Source organism: Melospiza melodia, chromosome 2 (genome assembly GCF_035770615.1).
Source record: "Melospiza melodia melodia isolate bMelMel2 chromosome 2, bMelMel2.pri, whole genome shotgun sequence".
Lineage (NCBI taxonomy): Eukaryota > Metazoa > Chordata > Aves > Passeriformes > Passerellidae > Melospiza > Melospiza melodia.
The window spans coordinates 121098909-121112112 of NC_086195.1; the positions used below are offsets into that span (position 1 = coordinate 121098909).

Consider the following 13204-nt stretch of genomic DNA (forward strand, 5'->3'; position numbering starts at 1 on the left):
CTACATGGCTTGGTAACTAAGAGGTTTTAATGAAAGCTGTCTGTATTAATCACTTCAGTTACTCTTCCATGCTCTGTTTGTATTCACTCATTCCAAATTTGCTGCATATGTAACTCTACAATAACTTCCTGGGAATCCTGGGTGTAAAATACCCAGGATTGCTGTTACGTTCCTAGTACAGTATACAAACAGCAGTGTGGCACTAACTCTTACCACTCCTTCCCAGCCCTGAATTTTTTATTACATTCCATATTATAATATGGTTAAAAGCAGAAATAAAGATATTGTGCCATAAGGCCACCAAAGTAGGAGCTTTGCTGAACAGCTAGTGTATTTTTCACTTGCCTATACATATTCCTCTTATGGCAGCATCTGAATGTACAGAGCTTCTCATTTGTTCAGTTAAGTTACTTTTAGATCCTGAGCTGGCTTGGCTATTGCATTATAGGAACACATTTCCTGCCAAAAGCATAATTTGCTTCTTAAAATGGGTAAATATTTGAGAAAGCTGTTAAAGAACTGCAGAAATGCTTTTACAGATTTAAATGGCAGACATTTAAATGACAGATTTTTACAGAAGAGCAAGTAAGTCTGCTTATATCTAAAATACCTGCAGAAATCTGTGCAGCTGTCTCATAGCAGACCCTTCTAACAGAGTCTAGTTGAACAGCATATGGGGCAGAAATAATGAAGGCTGTCCCTTTGTTAAAACACACCTAAAAAAAATTCCCCAAATCCCACAGAAATATTCTGCTTAAATAAAGACTGTCCTCCTCTCATCTAAATAGTGGTATCCTGTACCACTATTTAGATGTTAAGTGTTAAGTGTGCATCCTAACTTCAACATTATTTATTTTATTAAGGCAAAATATTTTTGCATCAATAACAGTTATTTACTGTGCACTATACTTTACTAGAACTCTTTTTATTTAAAAAGAGCTCCTTTTGGGTCTGTCCAAATAAGACAGACAATCCTGAGTTATTACAATATCCTGCAGATGTTTCATATTCTCAGGTTTACCTGGGAAGCAGATGGAACCTCAATACTCAAATTGAGCCTGGATTTTACACTGATAGGAGAATGCACACCATTCCACTTGACAGCAAACTCGGTGTTGTTGGCATTAGAATTGAGACCAGGTGTGACATTGGTACCACGAGATGGAAGGAAAGTGCAAGCTCTTGAATTAGAAGATATTTCAAGGTCCATAGCAGCCACAAATACTATACATATGGAAACAAAATACAGAGTGATCATCTGATAGTTAAAAATACTCTGAAGATTCAAGACACAGTAAAAGGTATTTTCTAGCATTACTTGAAGAGTTCATGCAATATGTAGCACCATCATAACACTTTTTATTTCAAAGTATCCTCTATTACTATTAACTAAAAAGCTTAACAAAAAAACCTCTAATTGGACTAATCCTATACAAAGTTTTATTAGTAGCATTTTCATTGCAGCAGCAAACTCCACTCTCAGAAATTTTATGTTGCATAATTTACACTGCTAGAATATTGAATAAGTATTCCAAAAGGTGATCTATGTGAGGGTCCTTCAGAACTGATCACTATCACACATGCCAAGTGCAAAGCTTACTGACCTTCCTTAGGTTCTTCTTCTGAGTGCTTTTTTGCTTTCTGAACGTGAAAAAGATCAATAACTGAATGTGATCCACCAGGTAAATGTCCAGATTGTACTGTTGAGTGAGCTGAAGTTGTTTTACTGATGGGAACTAGCTGCTGTACCTGAATTCCAACCTAAATCCAAAACATAAATTCATTCATTTAATGAAGTTTAAAGTAAAGAAAATTATTTTAAAATATGTAATTATATCATAATAAAATTCCTCTCTTTGGAATTTACTGCCTGTTGTGGGTAGAGGGGGAGGACAAACAAAAATATATTGAAATACATATAAACAGCCACTAAAAACATTCTGAAAAAATCCCAGGATTACCCACCACAATCCAACAACTAAGAAATTACAAAGGTACTACCATCTGAACTTCTCTGATATAAAAATTGCTGTCAACAGGATCATGAATCAATGTGTTTTTTATGAAATTTCTTAGACATTAACAAATACAGAAATACTGACAAGAATGTGGTTAGTATTAAATCTGGCTACACAGCAATGCTTTTCCCCAAGGACAATCTATACTAAATGCAACACTTCAGTCTACAAATGAGAAAAATCCTATTGTTTCACTTGTAAACATTGTTTTTGCAAAGTCTCGATGGATGAAAGTACTTTGGTAGAAGTAGTCTTTTTTAGATGAGGTGTTCCTCATTTTTCAAGATATCCTAGATTTTCATTTAACTTTTAAATACCAAATCAGTAGTGGTTCAAAACATGACTAATAAGAATGCACTGGTGCAGTGTATGAGTTTATTGCCAATCCTCCATAATTTTAAAGCAGAAAACCTGACACTTAGAAAAAGTCGTATACGGGACTCAGAAAGCATGAAGGAGCCACTGTATGTATTTCCATCAGGTTTTCTTCTATAATTACATAGTAAAGATTTTGCTTATTAATAGCTTCTTAGTTTCAATAATGGGATATAACATTTAAATTAAATATTTCCTCAACTCCAAGCCAGGGAGCTGACTTTGCAAGGCAACATTGTGAATCAAAATCCTACTTCCACATCCAAATGATGAATTAATGCAGATTTGTTTTAGAAATCCTCTGTGTTCTATTGTAACAAATGGCTGATGTCAAAATAGCAGCATTGTGGGGGTCACACTTCAATGACAAAACCCCTGAGATGGAGCAGGAGTTCTAAAATAAGCCATGAATCAAGAGCCAGAAAACCACCTTCACACAAAGGCCAAAACATGGGCTGGTAACTTTTCTTGCTCTAAGACTTGCAGTCTAGAATAAAACTCCTTTTATCTCTATCTTTGATTTGCATTAAAAACAGTTATATATTAGTTTATATTAGTTACACGATTAATGTATGGCAAAAGTTTACAGAAAATTCCAAGACAAAATAAAACTTACACATGCTGATAAAACTGTAGAAGATACAGTCTTACTTCATCATCTCAGGATGTTTTAAGTTGTGCATTAATTTATACCACAAAAAAAAAATTAATATTTTTACATTTATGGCTTTGTAACCATGTTTTTCAAAGGTTAGAAACTGTAACTGCATACACTAATTTGCATAAGCTTTGTATTACCTACACTTTTGAATCAGTTTGGCTATCATCTACCATGGGGAACTGAAAATCCACGAAGGACAGAAATAGGCTGATAAAGAGAATGAATTTCATTTTTTCCCAGGAACTCACCCCTCGCATATCGGATATGTTCAGCTTCATTGTGTGAAACATGTTCAGAGTTTCCTTCCCAATTACTTTTGCACTGTCTGTTGCATGGTCTAGAGTCACAGTCCTAAAAAGAATAAACAAGTATCGTTACAAAGGAAACTGTTTCACAAATCCTGAAGACAAAAATTCTATATTTATTCCAGAGAGGACCTGAAAGGAAGACAGATCATAATTTTTTGGCATATATAAACTGAACACTTTTTATTTGTTTAGTAGGTTCTTTTTAAAGGTAGTTAAAACTAAGCATAATCTACAGAAAGATAAGAAAAGCAGAATACTTATTAACTGAACATCCTCAGTGCACATTAAAAGGTCAAATTTAATGTGTATGTATATAAGCCAGACAAAGTTTCACAAGAAGTTTACAGTTTGCACAAAAACACACTCCTGGATTTTTGTCTTTCACTCAAGCTTGGTTCACAAAGTTCGCTCATTATTATTTCAGTTGCCAATTGTCTACAGCAAGAGTTTCAAAAGGAACTCAGAGGGGAAGCAGATGTAGGCATGTGCATGTGGATTACAACAAGCAACAAGGAATTCAAATTAATGCAATTAAGTTTAAAAAGCATTCCAAATTATCTTAAGCTATGGGCAATTTTTTGCAACAGACTCACAAAACAATGTGGCTGTGAGTTTTACAGATTACCACTTGAGAGTATGGCAGGGCAGCAGCAGTGCTTGGATAGCTCTGGATTCTACAATGGCCTCACCTTTGACAAAATTTCAAGTGGCTCATGAAACGCATGTGAGTGATGTAAAGTCTTCTCAATGAAAAAACTGACACAGTTTTAGCTCTGATAGAGTGGGTGAAATGAAAATGAAGTTTGGTGTTTTGACAGGGGGCCATCCTGACAGCCTACTAAATACTTTGATGGTGTTACTCTGCTTTTGAATCTGTCAGAAACCACCATGAACAGCCAAGTGCTCAGACTGTGAACAATATGAAGATCTCCTTAAGCTTTACATGTTAGTATTCTTAAGAAAAAGGAGATCAATGTCACTAAAGGAACACAACATTTCAGAAAAACATTTTAAAAAGGTCTCTCCTGAACTATCGTGACTGGGTTTCAGAGATGCAGTAAAAATACCATTTAATCTCAAAAGCTGAGTTTGATTTTAAGTATGTCTGCAAGTCTGAATCCTTTGTAGTACTATGGTTATCATCCTAGGGGATCTTGACCTGTAGGATGAGAAAGCATAGCAAGCCATTCAACTGTGATGTAAAGGAGCAAGAAATGAGTCATGACCTATAGCTACAGAAAAAAATCTAAAACTGAAGAGAGAAACTGGTCACTTGGGGGAACACCACACTGAGATTCTAATCCATTTGCTTGGACTGAACTTTTGGAGTTCACCCTTCCACTGCTAAAAAGCTTTTTACTGGGCTGAATAGAAATGCTCTAACAAAGACAAAAATACACCACCTACAGCATAACCTGGATTGACTGGGGTTGACAAGGTCACTGGAATGCCAGAGGCAGAAACAGAGACACCACCAAACAAAACCCTGGCATCTGAACCGCTTTAGCAATGTGGGAACAATTTTCCATTCTTGGATGCCCCCTGACCTTACTGAAGACTTCATGAATTAGAGAAATTTCAGGGCATATGTACATTACTATGCCTGACCACAGAAAAGGGGTCCAAAGCACTGATATGTTCACAAAAAAGCATTCTGACAATAGTTAAAATATGGGAGGAATAAAGCTCTATCTCAATGCACACTCGATACTAAGATATGTTCTTAGGCTGTTAAGAATAAATCTTCAGGTCAAAGAATGCAGGATAGCCAGAAGACAAGAGTATAGACTGAGGGATTTTCTTCTTGCTATATATACCAATTCTAGAAAGCGACAAGTTTCTTACAGTGAAACATGAATTTTGTCGTTTCAGCTTTTATTAGTGCTGAATTCTATGTAACAAGACCACAAGCATGACAGGCTCTATGCATGCAAGTCTTACTACTGAACTCTAACCCTGAAAGAACTCCTGGGCACATGGCTGGTGCTATGCAGGGCCAGCACCTGGACTTGATCCCTGTGGGTCCTCTCCAACTCAGCATATTCTCTGATCTGTGAACTCCAGCACCTCTTTTGTTACCAGCAACACTCATCAAATGATCCTCCAGTTCAGGAGGGATTAGTCTGTTACAAACACCTGAGATGGAAGGAAAAGTAGAAAGACCTCTCATCTCTCAAAAGCCAGGATCATCCTATACTGAAGAACAACTGCTTTGATAAAGAAGTGCCTGAAGATTATATCCCTGTGTTTTTAGCATGCAAGTACATAAATAATATTCAGATTAAAAAATATTTAGTCAACATTATCCAGTTTATCAATAAGGAACAAAGAATTGGAGTAACAAAGTAATAGGAGGCTGGTTACTGAAAGAAATCAATGCTGCTGCATGTGTGTCACAGTGCAGAACATAAATATGTCTTCTTCAAATACTCTAAGAGAACTCTATTCTCCAATACTGTGCAAGCTGGAGAAAGGTACACCAACAACACATAAGCATATATGTATTACTAATAACCACCACAAATGTACAAATCAAATGTACAACCCAAACACAGAAGAGTTTTGATAATAATACTCTACTTATTTTGGTGCAAGTTTTATACATAGACAAAGAAGTACCAGGTACTTGGAAATTTCTGTCTTGTCTTCCTATAAATTTTAGATCCTGCAGAAGTGTGCTCATGCCTAGTACTTACCTGGCAATATTATCACAGATTCCATGGCCTCCATACTTTGCAGGCTCTACAGGTGCTCCAGCCTTTCTGACCATAATTTTAAGGGTCAATCGTTTGCCCTTCATACCAGCAGCTTCAAGTCTACGCTGGATTTCTTCTGAGAGGCTCAGAAGGAAAGCTTCTGCTTCCTTAGGCTGAAGGGGAAAAACAACCTGTTTAGATAATTACTACTAGTAAACCATTAAGTGTTAACACAATCCAGATTGCGCAAACTGAAAAGAGCAAGCTGACTCACAAGCAATTGTCTCATTTAACTTCAAGTGGTTTGTTTTCACTGTAGGTCACTTAATTTAGGCAAAATGGTAGATTCCTGTCCTAATGTGGAAAAAAGTCTTTTAAAAATGTATGTAGAAATCCCAACATAGAATTTCAAGTCTAATCACAAACCTAGAACATGAAGAGCACAGGATTTAAAATCTTTTTCACCATGAGGAAAGTCAAGCAGTGGAACATGTTGCTCAGAGAAGTTTGCAGTCTTCATTCCTGGAGATTTCTGATGCCAGACTGGACAAAGTGCTGAGCAACTGATCTGATTTATTAGCTTCCCCTGCTTTGAGCAAAGGTCTGGACTACACAACACTGTCAAACTTCTCTCAAACTCCTTTTTTCCCCTATCATTTCTATAAATACTTAAGTGCTGAGTAATAATTTTGTTAATAATGCTCCCCCCCCTCCCCAAATAAAAAGTAATTGCAAAAAAAAATCTCATAGAAATTTTGCACGGGAGCAGCTGGTGATAGTTTCAGGCACTGGCATCTTTGAATAATCAGCATTTAAATGAAAGAGAATGCTAGGTGCTGACAAACCTACTGCAGTTCTCTTTTTCTGTACCAGACTTGTATAACGAATGCAGAATAGCCAGCTAATTTTGAGCAAGCTTCTTTTCAGTCCAATACTTTTGCAGTCTCTCCTCCCATTTTATCGTTTGGTCTCCTACTTCTTCATTTTCCTCATTTCTATTTCGTGGCTAAGATGGTGCTCTAACAGATCAAAGTGTAAGTGAAAATAATCAGAATATGAGAAGATTGTTCTACAGCTGAAAGAAGTCACTGGAAAAAAGAAGCAAATTTAATTTACCTGTGTAAACCTTATTCCATAGTTGATTTCTGCTGAAACAGATTTTCTTTCTTTTTCTGTACGAACAGGTCGGTCATCCAAACCTCGACAAAATCTGTAAAGCATTTGTCCTGTTTTTGGACCAAATTCTTTTTGTAGTTTTGACATTGAAGCACACTGCAGATCTCCACAGGTTTTAATTCCTAAAGAAGCCAGCTTAGATTCCATTGTCCTGCCAACTCCTAACAACAAAGCAATTAGTTCTGTTAACCTTATACAATGCAAAGCCAGTTAGGTACTGATTACATAAAATTCTTATTTTTAAACCTATATTAAGTCTTATCAAAGTAACAAATAAATATATGTAAAATAAATTCTGCTACATAAAACACGGTTTAAATGGAAACTTTTGCTGTCACCACCAGTGTATCTTTAATCTGTTTCACATATTTTGTTTAAAATGTCACACTACAGCATGTTTGTTTATTTTTGGGTAAAATATGAATGAATCCTGCTTGAAAACTGTCTGCCTGTTACAGATTATATCATTCTGAATCCCCCCAACAACTCAGTCCAAAACAAGTGTCCAACAAGTAATATGTTTTCCCCTCATGTACATGTGATCTAATCTAAATGAAAACCAACAAATATTTTGACCATTGTTACACTACTTCCTAGGTAGAAAAATAATATTTCAGGTAGAAGTGATAGCATACCTGTATCACTTGTGCTTTGAATTAACAAGCACTGGAAATTGTAGGTATCCATGGCAACAGCACATATGTAAGTGTGATAAACTGAAGTATATTTCTGGGTTTTGGAGAGGTGGCCTGTTACTTCCAGAAAATATTAATCCTATGAGTTCACACCACCAAAGTCAACAAAAATTGGAAATCTTAGGTAATCAGATTCTATTCCTGATAATGTTTCTCTGTTGAGGGGGTATTACTAACACAAACACTAAAATGCTTTTACTATGAACACGCAAGTGAATTCTGAAAACTTTAAAACGTTAAAGTCAAAGCACAGTACTACATGAGTAATATTGTGGAGGAAAAATATCTCCTGTAAGTTATGCCAAAGAGAAATTACAGCACAGCTGTGCTGTAAATAGTGTTTGACCACTAAGGGTTACATAATGAGAATTTCTGGCAAACCTGCACCTGTCTATGGATGCTATTTCTACCACTCTTATATTTCAGTGTCTATGGCTGCCTGTTTTACTGCCCCTCCCTCCTTTTTTAATCTTCAACAGACAAAGATACTATTTTTTATATCTAACACTGAATGTATGTTTATACATGCAGGCTGAAGTCAGCTGATCACTGAAAGCATAAATGAGGGCTTACTCAGCACTTCTTGCACCCTGCCTGTGTCACAGTACACTATCCATGTGTACGAAGTAACAATATACAGTTACATGCCAGGAAATGTTTATGTTACAAACCTTAAAGTATTCTCCTGGAACAATAAAAAATATAATAAAGCCTGTTTTCAATACAGATGGATGCCATATGCCTTTACTGTCTATCACATTTTGGATCATAAACATGTTTGGATCATAAACATGGAATAGCAGCTTATCCTGTCTGATCTAGAAAGCAAATTTGTAGCTGAAACTGGTTTAATATCAGGAAGTAAAATGCCCTCTAGAAGATAGGAGTACCTGGAAGACTGGTAACAAGTTGCCCTCTGATAAAATCATCCACTTCTTCAGGTTTCAAGTGATACTGTCCATCTGGTTTTGCTTTTCGAGTTGCCATTCTGGCCAGCAGAATATTGGAACCTGTAAAAACAACAAATTAAAGCGTGTCTGTGGTAACTTCTCCTCAAGTAGATACCACAGTTCAACACTTAAGAAAAAAAAATGCAGAAAGTATGGTCAGATTCTTTAACTTTTACCAAGAATTTAATGAAATCTCTGCATATATATTTGCAGTGTCTACGTTCAAATTACCAGCCAGCACTTATTTACTATAACAGCAGTGAAACTGTAGTGCTAACTGCAATTGCAAAGGTAATAAGGGAAGAATTCTCCTTGGAGTCATGAACTTCAGCTTGTCTCACAAGTGGATTTCATACACTTATATACACTCAGTACAAGTATGTACAGATACTCAACTCTACTATTAATTAGGAACAAAAAGAAAGGGGAAAGGAACAAGCCAAGAAGAAACAAATCGAAGTATTTTCAATGTGTGATTTAATATACAATACCTACAACAAATCACAAATCTTTGCCCTCAATATCTTCTAAGAACTATGCAAGATCATGTCACCCTGTAAACTCTTGCTGCTATCTCCATTAAGGAACACAATCTGTGTCCTTTTTCTATTTACTGGAAACTTTTCTATTTTACTGGAAGTACTTCATAAAAATGAATGCAAGAGTGGAATTTTAGCATAGTGTTCAGATAAAGAAGTGACAGCTGGATGGGCTGTTGACTTAAAAGTTGGATTTGATGATCCTTGCTGGCACCTTCCAATTCAGAATATCCTGTGATCTCTGTTATGGAAATTTTATACATTTTTGCTTACAACTTTGCAGTTATGAAAATTTTCTTGCATTTTTATTCACACTAATTTAACGTAAATGGTAAAATATTCCACAAACACTTAGAAGTTTCAGCAAACTTAGACACTTTGATCCATTAACAAAGCAGTCTCTGCTTGTAGACAGAAATGAAGTTACTTACCCATCCCAACAGAAGCTGTGCATTTAGTTTGGTCTTTGATTTCAGTGCGGATAGCGTTTGCAAATTCATCAGGAGTCAGTCTGGTCTCTGTGAGGATTTCAGTGATATCTACTAGTGCTTCATCACAACTGACTGCTTCGATGTTATGGGTATAGCTATCAACACAAAGTAAAGCAGGTGAAACACCAGCAACAGCTCACCATCTGTTAAAACAAATATGTAGCAAATAAAGGCTTCTTTTTGGGGCGGCATTTCCCGGCCTATTTTGTATCACACATCACTTAGATATTAAAAATGCTAAAACAGCAAATTACAGTAATATTACTAATGTAGGACTAATTTGAATATGCATCCTGATTTTAATGGAACAGCTGGAGAGGGAGTGGAATAATTGTTTTTCATTGACAATAACAAATTTCCAGTTTTATTTCAAGTGCATTTTAAACCAGAAAGCAGTTTCTAATAGATGTTACTCTAATAATCCATTCTTCATTTACTCAAAAAACATCTCTTGGAAGGATCTCCCTTCTAAGCAGGGATCTGCTTCTCACTATGTGAATGAGTAAAAAAAATTAACAGTGACTCATTTGGAAGTCAGATGTTGATTGTTTATAGCACGTGGCTTCAGGATAAAAGAAGGCTCAGAAGCATGGTGCTCAAAGTAACAAAAATACTACAAAGGAAGACCTCAAACAGGAATAGCTTCACTGAAGCTGAAGAGGGGGAGATGAAAATACAAAATGAAAAACAGCAGTCAGTAGTGGCAAACAAAATATGTTTGATAACCTTATAATGAAGATCGTGCAAACATTACCTTGCTAGTATTTCATATACTGTCCGTGCAACTTCTTTGTATGCATCAAAATCATATGAAACTGCTTGAAGATTTGGACACAACTTTTTTGCTTGGCCAAAAAACATTCCATTCTTTATGCCAACTTGCCTAAAATTAAATAATAAATAAATCCCAAGTAAACACAGCGCAAACTTTTCCACAAATTAACTAGGAATACTTTCAATTTAATTATTTATCTTTCCCAACAAAAATGGGAATATGAACTCAGTCAACAGGTAGAAATTTAAAAAGTTAAAAAAATAACTGCAACTAGAGTACTTGAATTAGTTGTGTATTATTACTAAGCCATGGAACATGAGAAATTTGCCTTTAAGAAACTGCTAAAGACAAAGGTTCCAGAAAGCACACTTGCTATCTTCTGCTTCCAATTAAAACCACACATATACCACAGTGACTAAGGCAGAGAGATCTTATATTCCAAGGTGCAAGCCTACATAATTAGGCTCCTGCTAACAAAGTCTGAGATACAAATAGAAGCCTGTCTATCCCAGCAAGCCTAAGAAAGCTTCCAACCAAGGAATAATGTCTGGAGTATTATTTCCATCAGGGAAAACCCCCTGTATTTTGGACACTGTGCTTATATTTATAAAAGTTGTTTCATATTCTAAACCTTTGTAAGTTAGGTCATTGGAGATGGTCACCAGAGTCTTTCCAAAAATGGTTTTAATAGTCACACTTTTGGTTTGAAATAAAACCTTCTGAATGTGTTATTAGTTCTACAGAATACTGCAACTTTGATACAAAGACATGATGATAACATGAATTCAAGAGCATCACAGTGAAAGGCACAAGGTTTTTCTTCACAGGCTTTATTTCAACTTATACATAGGATGGGTTGAGAGCTTCTGAGCAGCACCTACCAAGCAGCAGCATCCAAAGGGAAGAGTTTCTGTTAAATTCTAACAACCTATATAATTCCAACTTTTGAACAGAAACTTTTTCTCTAGATAAATTGAAAGACACTAATAACCCCTATTTTTGGACATCTTATGCCTGTCTGTATGGGATTTTCAAGCAGACTACTGGGTAACTTACACCTACCTGGCTTCATAACTACAAGAAGCTATTTCAGCCATGGACAGGACAGTGAGATCAGAGTCAGCTCCGTTCACATGTGTGGAATCCATACACTCCCAGACTGATGAGTCCAACTGATCAGGTACTCTAATTTCTGTTAAAAAAAAAAATTTGTCCACGTTATTCTTCCTAAGAGTTCAACAGAATGAATGCCAATAAAATAAAAATGATGGACTTTATTTTATACAATTTCTATACTTTTATCTTTTGACAGACGTTCTTAATAATATTGATACATATTGTGGTCCAGAAAAAAATCCAGACCCCTTCCCCAGTATTGCCTCTCTGGATAGGTCTGCATACACTACTGAGAAGAATATTAATAGAAAAATGGTGTTTCCCCCAAAATTACTAGACAGCAGCTCATGGGTGACTACATATACTGTACTGTAAAGTAAGAATGATCTTAGCTTTACTGACCATAAAAATGATCAAACACATCTGGCTAAATGTTAGAACCACATCCTGCCAACAAATACAAGACACTAAAAATTATTTAACAACTGCTCAACTAAACAAGAAGACACTTAGCAATGTTCCTTTTTACAAAATGCACCCCTGATATCAAAACACTGAAATTTCATAATATAAATAGAATATAAATCCACTTCATATCATACTTGAAACTATTTTTCTAATAGTCTAGATACCAGAAAGTGATTTTTAAGAAGTGAAAACCAGGAATGATAATTAGTTGAAGTAAAAAACACTAGCTAGAAACTTCTATTTTCTTTAACACTCTTATGGGGATATTAACTGAAATAACTTCTGCTTTTACTTATTAATAATCACTTATTAGGATGTGTCAATTTCTTTCAAGTATCACCACAAACCTATCTTGGATCAAAATGATACAATTATAAGTAATGCAACCTCACACTTGAAATGAGACAGACCTTCCCTCATTCTATAAAACTTTACTACATATTCTTACATAAACTTTAAAGGATCCTCCAGGCCCACTGGGTACTAGGTACTAGACAGAATTCCACGACACTGAATAATGGAAACAAGCAAAAGATTTCTAGTTCTATTTGGGTTTTCATAGTATGCAAACCTTGAAATATGTGCTATACTCTAAATATGAAACAGCTTGAAAAAAATCACTAGATGGAAAAACTACTATGCCTGCCCAAACTCCCATCAGATTCAAAACAACAAAGTATCATATAGATAAAATGCTTCTATTTATTTAAAATTAAATCCACTACGCAGCTCTTTTTCATTACTGTAGTCCATTTAATACCAAACACCTTTGTAATATAATAAATGGGATTTTATTATAGTCCCACAATGAATATAGAGTGCCACAATGCCTAATTATATTCCACAGTGCTAACAACTTACACACCAGCAATCTGACTGAAAGGAAACCTGGTGCTATGTGCACATATGGGTAGCTATCAAACCAGAGAAAGTGGT

At 35.6% G+C, this 13204-nt stretch overlaps 1 protein-coding gene across 3 annotated transcripts in view; it reads right to left on the reverse strand.

Annotated features, from left to right (window-relative positions):
- Window positions 1-13204, reverse strand: part of REV1 (REV1 DNA directed polymerase) — a 53596-nt gene that overhangs the window by 9595 nt on the left and 30797 nt on the right. For all 3 annotated transcript variants that reach the window (XM_063149784.1, XM_063149785.1, XM_063149786.1), the window contains 9 exons: window positions 11747-11876; window positions 10664-10792; window positions 9850-10004; window positions 8820-8939; window positions 7175-7395; window positions 6059-6231; window positions 3303-3405; window positions 1605-1761; window positions 1022-1224 (listed from right to left, as the gene is read on the reverse strand). In XM_063149784.1, the coding sequence (XP_063005854.1) occupies window positions 1022-1224; window positions 1605-1761; window positions 3303-3405; window positions 6059-6231; window positions 7175-7395; window positions 8820-8939; window positions 9850-10004; window positions 10664-10792; window positions 11747-11876 (1391 nt within the window). The remainder of the gene's footprint in view (window positions 1-1021; window positions 1225-1604; window positions 1762-3302; window positions 3406-6058; window positions 6232-7174; window positions 7396-8819; window positions 8940-9849; window positions 10005-10663; window positions 10793-11746; window positions 11877-13204) is intronic.